This window comes from Anas acuta, chromosome 4 (genome assembly GCF_963932015.1).
Source record: "Anas acuta chromosome 4, bAnaAcu1.1, whole genome shotgun sequence".
NCBI classification, from domain to species: domain Eukaryota; kingdom Metazoa; phylum Chordata; class Aves; order Anseriformes; family Anatidae; genus Anas; species Anas acuta.
This window is the reverse complement of record NC_088982.1, coordinates 23,803,471-23,811,906: the sequence shown is the minus strand read 5'-3', so window position 1 is coordinate 23,811,906 and position 8,436 is coordinate 23,803,471. Positions and strand designations below refer to the sequence as shown.

The following is an 8,436-nucleotide window of genomic DNA, read 5'->3' as shown; positions in this document are numbered from 1 at the left end:
TGGAAGAAACCATGCACCATTTCACTGGAAATGGATGCGAGGAGGCGGCTGGGTGTGCCGGGCCTGTAACTTGTGCTTCTCACAAGACTCCCTCCCAGCAAGGCCTGGGGCTTCCCTGGGGCTGTAAGGAGGTGGTGGCGTCCCCGTCCCTGGGGGCGTTCAAGGCGAGGCTGGGCGAGGTGGCTGTGGACACGGTGTGGCGGTGACACTGCTGGCGGGGGGCGGCTGCGCCACACGACCTCAGAGCCCCCCCCTCAGCCCTACCGGCCCCGAGCCCGGCCTCCGCCCCGCCTCTCGCGCCTGTGACGAGAGCGGCGCGCGCCGCGGTGGCGGGAGTTGGCGCGAAGCTTGGCGGGGTTCCGGGGTACGGGGGGGGGCGGCAGCGGCGGCGGCCATGGAGGCGGAGGCGTCCCGCTGAGGAGGCAGCGCGCCGCCAGCAGCATGGTGAGGCGGGGCGGGGGCCCGGCCCGGTGCCGGTTGGGTTTGGGTACGGGAGCGTTGCGCAGATGGCGCGCGGCGGCCGGTGGGCGCCTGCCCGGGCGCGCGCGGCTGCAGCCGTTGCGGCCGTTGGAGCCGTTGGAGCCGTTGGCACGCGCCCCTTCCCCCCGCCCCCTCTCCTGAGGGGAGCAGCTGGTCCCCGGGTGTCCGTGGCCGTCCTGCTGCCCCCCCCCCCCACCCAAAAAATGGAGGGGAAACGAGGCGCAGGCCGTGCGCGCAGCCCCGGGGGGAGGCAGCTGCCCCTGCTGCAGCCCCGCGCCCCGCTCAGGCAGCAGTGGGTGTGCAGGAAGGGGGCAGAAATAACTCGGGGGTTGGAACTCGGTGATAAACAGCGGAGGGTGCAGCCCTGCACAGGGCGTGGAGGGACTGTAAAATATAAACTTGTGTGTGCTGTCTGCTGTCCAAAACGTGCGTGCTTTGCACAGTGCTGCTCACGGACGCGGCCATTACAGGATGGTAGCCCCTCGTCGCCTCTCGCCCTGACACGTTTGCTCAGGTGGGGTCTATGCAGATGTGGTACTGGCTTACCGAAAAATGCAGTTCAAAGACAGTTTATTTTACCTTTGGTTTTGTCCCCTACACATCGAGTTTAACTTTTTATAAACATCGCACACTCAACATTCAGCCATGATGGGCAGGACCATATCAGCCTGCCAGCACTAAGAGTCCTGAAGCCAACAAGCGGTGGTATTTTAGTCATCAGCCACAAACCACCCAAGTTCTGTGGGAGGGTGAGGCATTTGCTGACTCCCCTGCTCCCCTGCCAACACCTTGTTAGAGAACAGCTTGCTAGAAGACCTGTTTCCTCCTTCCTGACCCCCCGGGTATAAAGGCACCCTCTCCCTGTGTAGTATCTTTTTGGATGTTACACATCTCTCAATCTCTGGCACTTTCCTAGAAGAGAGGAAGGCAGCAATCATTTTGGAAACATATGAGTTGCCTCAGTCCATTCCCTTTTTTTTATTAGTGCTGAAAAGAGGCAGCACAACCATCACTACTACTGCTGTGGAGACAGAGGCAAAAATACAGAGATGCCAGTAGCCTCGTCCCCAGCTCGGTGATGTGCAGTGACAGCCCAGGCTTACTGGGATTTACTATCGGACTCTTTAAAACAGGCTTTTTTCATGTACTGCCAAACACAAGTGGCCTTTGTCGGGTTGGTTCTGCAGCATCTTCTCAGCTGTGCTGAGCGGATGCGTGCGAAGTTACACAACAAACTGATCCGTGTTTGAGTGGATTTATTTTTTACCCAGATTAGTTGCCTGACCCAGTTCCCATGGAAAGAGCTATACTGGTACAGCTGAGGGGAACGAGTGACTGGGAGCAGAGGCTCCTTGAGCTGCCTCTAGCTGAGAAAAGCAGTCATATGGAGGGCTCTAGCTGGAATGTACTCAGAACTGTGATACTGCTCTGAAAATACTGCGTGGTACCTGTGCTTCAGCAGCGTGGTTTAGTGGGAGGTGTCCCTGCCCATGGAACTAGGTGATCTTTAAGGTCCCTTCCAACCCAAACCATTCTCTGATTCAATTACCACTATTTAGTATGATTAAACAAGCAGGTATTACTTGTTTAACTCAAGTGATACTGCAAATTTGATTTCAGCCAGAGCAATTTTTCTGGACGTGCCAGGTATCAGAGGTGGTATTTGCACAAAACTTGTACTGAAATATGAAATAGGCAGACAGTAAATACATCCGAATGACTCTTTAGATGGAAGGCTCTTACAGACACCCTTTGGAGTAGCTGAAGTTGTGCTACTTCCTACAGAGCTAGGTAGGTTGATAAAATTCAATTTTCTATCTCATAGTGTGGTTTTGAGATGCAAACTTAGTTATGGTATTTTGGAACATATTCTGCTTTACTGGACACTAGTCTTCTAAAAACACTGCCTATTATGGTTAATGGGTTTTATGGTCTTCAGATTGTTCCATCATCTAGGTGTTGGTCTTGAGTCTCAGGTGCTTTTGAAATGCAGGAAAAAAATGTGACAGAAAGCCAATATGGAATGCTTATGACTTTTATAACTGGCTTTTTTTTTTTAATTAGGTACTTACTGAAGACTGAAAGGTCACCCTGACAAGCTCTTTGAGCATTTCTACTACCTAACATACAGGTTTCATTCTACTAGCCTTATTTCTCCTCAGTAAAACTGACGTATAACAATCTTCCAAGAGAAAACTTGCAGCCTACCACGATTAATTTCTGTTGTCTACTGTTACTGCGTAAGACTGAGGATTTGAAACAATAGTCAGAGCTGGCAAGACCTAGCCTGCATAGTCGTTACTGAGGTCATACCGCTGCACAGATAGCTCGGCAGGAAGTAGTGCACCTGAACACAGCTTTTGAAGCTGCTCAGACGCTATGCATGAGCTCCCCCCCTAATTTAGTGAGAGTGATCAGAAATAGCGCCTTATCTGGGGCTGTGGCTAGGTCTCTGCGACATTTGGTGTCAAAATGTGGATCAGAATCCCTGATTCATTAGCCATGGTTTAAAAGATGCCTCTAAACTGAAGTGCTCGGTAGTGATTTCATCATGTTTATTTTCAGATCTGACTGGTACAGACCAGAGTAAAAAACTCTCGACCCTCCTTCTTACTTGGGTGAAACTGCTCAGTTACACTTAGCGTTGCTGTTACTGGAGCTCCTGTGAGGAGCCAGACCAATACAGCCCCAGCTCTTTAATTCCAGTCCCATGGGCAAAGGGGATCGCCTGGGACAGCCACGCTGGTGTATGTGTCTCCACAGATACATATATTGCTTCGTTTCTGCAATTGGTTGTGCAATTAATTGATTATTCATCTGGAGTCACTTAATAAATAGCACAAAAAAAATCTTTCCCTTTTGAATCTCAGATAAAAGCATCTGTGAAAGATAACTTTCTTGTTGTACTATGACGTACTTGTCTCCCAAGCAATTCTGAATTCGCAATCTGTTACCGTCCAGCAGTGTCTAACAAGGTTACCTTTTCTTCTGAAAAGTAGGCTGGCTGAAGAAGATTGGAGAATATATAACTCTGAAGATTGAAGAAGATTGCCCATAGTTGCTGAATTTCCTTTGTAGCTCAGGGCTGTGTAGTTTAGTCACTCCTAAGTAGATTGTCACCAGGGGAAATGAAAATTTATTACTCGTACAGAATCTTTTACTCAAAAATGGTGGCTTCTGTGCTGTTATATTTACAGTATTTTTGAAAAAACAACAATAACTAAACACAAACACATAACGATAAAAAAAGAGTTGCAATTTCTTGAGAACTGGGGTGTAATTTGCAGCAAGAGAATAGACTCTGCAGTGTTAGCACAGGGAGGCAATTGTGGAGTCTAGATGCTGTGTCACAACAGTATTTTCAAGGAATAAGTAGCACTTTGACGGTGATTTCTTGGTGGTTAGAAGATACTGTTTGAGTAAAACAAAAAAACAATGAGATCTGATGAGGCGGAAAAGAATAATCTACATGGTATAATTTGGGCTTTAGCAGTTGAGGAACTGGGGTTAAAATAATGGAAGTAGCTGGGTCTTTGGCCAATTGACAGGGCAATTTCATAGATTTTCTTTATTAAATCTGTGTTTCATAACCCAAGATACAGTGCTATATAACCCAAGATTTCAGTGCATAAAATAAAAATCTACTATTACTGCATATAATGCTAGCAGAGCAGCTCACTTACTAGCTCAGAGATTTTAGTTAAATGACTGGAATGAATAGTTACTGTTGATTTAAAATTAATTGTTCTCCAAATATTTTAAGCTTAAAGTAACATTATCATAAAAAAAAATGGAAATAAAACTATTTTAAGATCAGTTTAATTTGCAGTGTTGCAGTAAGTATTTAAATTATGTTACTATTTAAAAGATCTAATGAGAATTGTTGCCTGTGTTACCTTATGACTAGGAAGTCGGTAATGATGATTGAGTGATCTAGTCCACGAGTCTATTTTGTAACTTTTTACATAGGTGCTTTCCTCAGACGTTTTGAATACAGGTATCTGCAGTTACAATTTCAGAGATGTATAGTGCTGCGTTTATTTTGTAGGAGTACATGTAAAATAGCTAAGTGATGAAAATTTATACCTCGAGGCATGAATTTCGTAGACAGAAGCGTGTGTAGTCTCACTGCTTCTCAGTCTGCCAGTCTTCAGTTGCTGAATCAATAAGATTTTATGCAGGTAAAATGTAAACAGACCATTTTTTTTCCAGGAAATAATACTTCTGAGTCTAGAATATTGTTTTAAGCTAAATATACTAAATAAAGCGATGTGTCCTATACTTTGTTCATGCTTTCAAGTCATGTATTCCATTAGTTTTAACCCTATAAGCTTTGATAATCCAAATCCAAACCATTACAGGCCTGATAAAAGGAGCCTGATACAGACATAATAATCAGTCACGGTGTTATGGAGATTTTAAATAAGGTTTTCTTTACAATTTACTGCTCTGCCTCTAGATCCTGTAAGAAAGAAGCATGACCTAGCTGTGTGATAGCTCTCACTCTCTGATGGGGAGTAGCTGCCAGCTGGGTAGAGTATGGCCCTGAGCCACTCCCCTTACCTGCCATGTATTTAGGCCATACCAGATACTTTCAGTCTTTCTTTACAATGGCAGCTACCCCTGGAGGTAGTGGTACTACAAAGGTACAATTTTTGTGTCTGTTTTATAATGGAGCCGTAATATGAGGTTTTTAAACAGATAACAGATGGGTGTTTGTGTGTAGGCTAGTGCATGATGTAATTGAAGCTTCAGGTACTAATCTTACTTATTTAGGAAGTTCTTTATAGTTGTACTCTGGTAAGATAAAATAAGATTACAAAACCGACCTTTCTGGAGCTCTTTGTATTATATTCTTAATGTGTTTTTTCTCAATTTATTTCTTGTTAGCTAAGTCTAGTGAGACCAGATTTACTGACCTAAATTTATCAAAAGCTGGAGGATACAGTATGTCCAACTAATTGATTGCTTTCTAGATCTTGGTGCTTTTTTCTGCTTTATATTGTATGCTGCTTCCTACCTGAGTTGGTCATTTCAACAATATAAACACTTTGGGCTATGTTTGTGATAACTAATTAGGAAAAAAAATCTAGTTAGACATCTGTTTAAAGTTACGTTATGCCATTGCTAATGGAAGTTTTCAATTGTGTATTGCTGAAGAATTTGGTAGAAAGGGAAAACAAACTTTTTTTCATGATTCAGACGCAGGAGAAAGGTTGTGCAGTGCCTGAGCAGCTGTTTTTAACAAGTTGGTATTCGTTTTCTTAATTTTAAACAAAACTTGTGGATCAACAAATGTTGTAACAGGATTTGCTGAGAGAGTTGCTTTCTCTTAAATGCACCGCTGTTTTGCAGCATGAAACTTCTAAGAGTTAGTTGTATTTAAAAACTTAATGAAGTAATTTTCTTTTTAATAGGATATCCGGAAATTCTTTGGCGTTGTACCCCCTGGGAAGCGACAAGAATGCGAGAATGTGAAAAAGAGTGACAAAATAAAAAATGGGGAAGGAGACTCAAGTGGGAAAAAGAGGGGAAAAGAGACTAAGGTTAGGTTTTTGCTTTTCTTATTTGTAAAGTGCTTGGTTTCTCTGATATGCAATTGTTTGTATCTTGTTTTTAAAGTCACAATTCTTCTCAGGTACTTAAAAAACAATATGCTATGTCAGTTTTTTATTGGTATGGTTATAAACTGTCACTTAATGCTTACTTCTAGCAGCAAAACTTTGTAGGTGATGAAGGGAATGACTAATCTTCAAAATATCTGGGTTGTAGGAAAAAGGAAAGGTAGGTAGAAGCTAAACTGGTTAGGTGCTAATATAGGAACAGTCTGATGCATTTGAAGTTGTCTTAGCTATGGTCCATAGTTCTCTAAGCAGCTCTTTTATTTTTTGATTAAGATTGATGCTCATGCACAGTAGATATATCATGAAGTCAGATAAATGTCTGTGGGAAGGTGCTCTCTTTTTTTTTTTTTTTTTTTTTTTTAACCGTCTGTGAGGGAGGCATTAACATTGCCTTTCTTGGAGGGGGCACTTATGCAAACTTGTTGCAAAGACCTAATATTGTAAAATGACAAGTTAAATGAGGGTGGGCTCTAGATTCACAGTATTTTTCGTGTTATTCACCTGAACTGTTATAAAACAGAAAGGAGTGGTTGTAGAGGGCTTTAAAATCACATAGAGGGAGGAAAGATTGCAAATAGGATTGTTTAATCTGAAGTATCTAAATTAAGAAGTAAGGTGGTGTTCTAAAAAAATAAAGAAGTATAGCGTGTGCATGTAATTTCAGTGTTTCAATGTCAATATAGAGGACCATTCAATAGAATGGAAAGACATAGCAATTACATGGTGATCTATTATTTTTACTTTGCGCTTCTCCATTTATATCAAGAATTTAACAAGCTTCAGGTTAGAATTGGATGCAAATTATGTTTATCTAGGATTAAGTATTTCAAAGCATTGAGAGCTGTGTGTGACTACTACAACAGCATGACCAATATTTTTTTTTTTTTTTACTTTGCCAAGCACAAACCTTCCTTTCTGTACAGCCTGTGATTTTTCAAAATACCTAAAACTTCTGTTCTTTTTTTTTTAAATTATTTTTAAAATAATAAATCCTTAAGATGGATTAATACTAGCTACTGTCAGATAAAACATGTTTGTCCACTGTGACAATTGGTGCAGTGTGTTCGGTAGTTGCACTGTCTAACCAGTGAGAGGAGAAGGTGCAAGCAACTAGGATGCTGAATAGGAAATCAGTCTAGCTTCAACTGTTGCGTATGGTGCTTTTTTTTTTTTTTTCCCCCTTCTCTTTTTCAATCAGCTATTACCCTGTAGTTTTATCAAATTCTGGTCGTTATTGCTGAGCCGTATCTGGAATAGAACCAAGAGTGTACTGGCTGAATTCCTTAGAAGTAACATATTGGCCTGTACTACCTTTGTTTCCGGTGGGACTGTGCAATTTCTCTTTTGGATTAAAACTTGGAACTGTTTGAAAATCTGTTTGATTTGCTTTAATTGGTGTTAAACCTGAATACTGATTCTCAAAATAATCTACTGTTTACTTTGATCACATTGAGCTTTGCTAGTGAAGTTTGTTCATTGTTTCTTCTCCCCTGCACCCCTTCTCCCATCTGTGAGTTAGAAAAAGGTTGTTCATAAGTGTAATAAAATATTTTCTATTAGGATTTGTTTGAAACTTATAAATTTAACTGAATAAAAGTTAGAAGGACTCATTTACTGGTTGAACTAATGGAATGTTGCTCTTAGGTGAAGAATTCACCCAGTGAAGATATTCCCAAACAAAAGCAGACAAACAAGAAAAAAAGAATAATCTATGATTCAGGTAATGTTCACAATGGTTTCAGAATGTTCCTTTGTGTCTTTGCATAAATGTTCAAGGTGGATTAGGTAAATTTTACATCTGAAAGAAAACCATGCTTGATTTATTTGTTGTTGTCTTTGGTAAATGCAATTAAAAACACTTTATATGCCACTCTTCTAGGAGAGGGGAAGATCTTTGAATGCACTGGTGATTTTTATTACTTCATAGTAATTATTGTTGGATAGTTAAAATGATTCTTAATAGTGCAGTGTGTGCCATACATGTAATATGCAGTGCACACTATATACCAGATACAGTAACTTTTAACGAAGCTTCTGTTTAAAAAAGTAAAATAAAAACTAGTCCAGACAGCCAATTCTGTCAAAATTCCAAAACATTTTTTATTACAAATATGTATGTAAAATGTGAGGAGTTTCAGGCTTGCAGCTGTGTTAGGGATAAATAACATCAACTTTGGGTACAGGAGGATGACTGTGTACTGTAATGTCACAATTACAGACAATGCATGAGCAGCATAATATAGGAGACTATTTAAAAAGAGTAAAATATTTCGGTATGTGCCTTTCTCTATTAGAAACCTTGTAAATGTTAATTCCATAGTTGTAAATTCAC

General features: G+C 41.4%; 1 protein-coding gene across 4 annotated transcripts in view; it reads left to right on the top strand.

The window, feature by feature from the left end:
• The first annotated feature begins 278 nt into the window (after positions 1 to 278).
• RFC1 (replication factor C subunit 1) overlaps positions 279 to 8,436 on the top strand; it is a 41,712-nt gene continuing 33,554 nt past the window's right edge. For 3 of the 4 annotated variants that reach the window (XM_068680122.1, XM_068680120.1, XM_068680119.1), the window contains exons 1-3: positions 5,051 to 5,126; positions 5,898 to 6,026; positions 7,749 to 7,824. In XM_068680122.1, the coding sequence (XP_068536223.1) occupies positions 5,091 to 5,126; positions 5,898 to 6,026; positions 7,749 to 7,824 (241 nt within the window). In that variant the 5' untranslated portion in view covers positions 5,051 to 5,090. Of the gene's footprint in view, positions 445 to 5,050; positions 5,127 to 5,897; positions 6,027 to 7,748; positions 7,825 to 8,436 lie in introns of those variants that run through there. The other variant, XM_068680121.1, reaches the window with a different exon arrangement.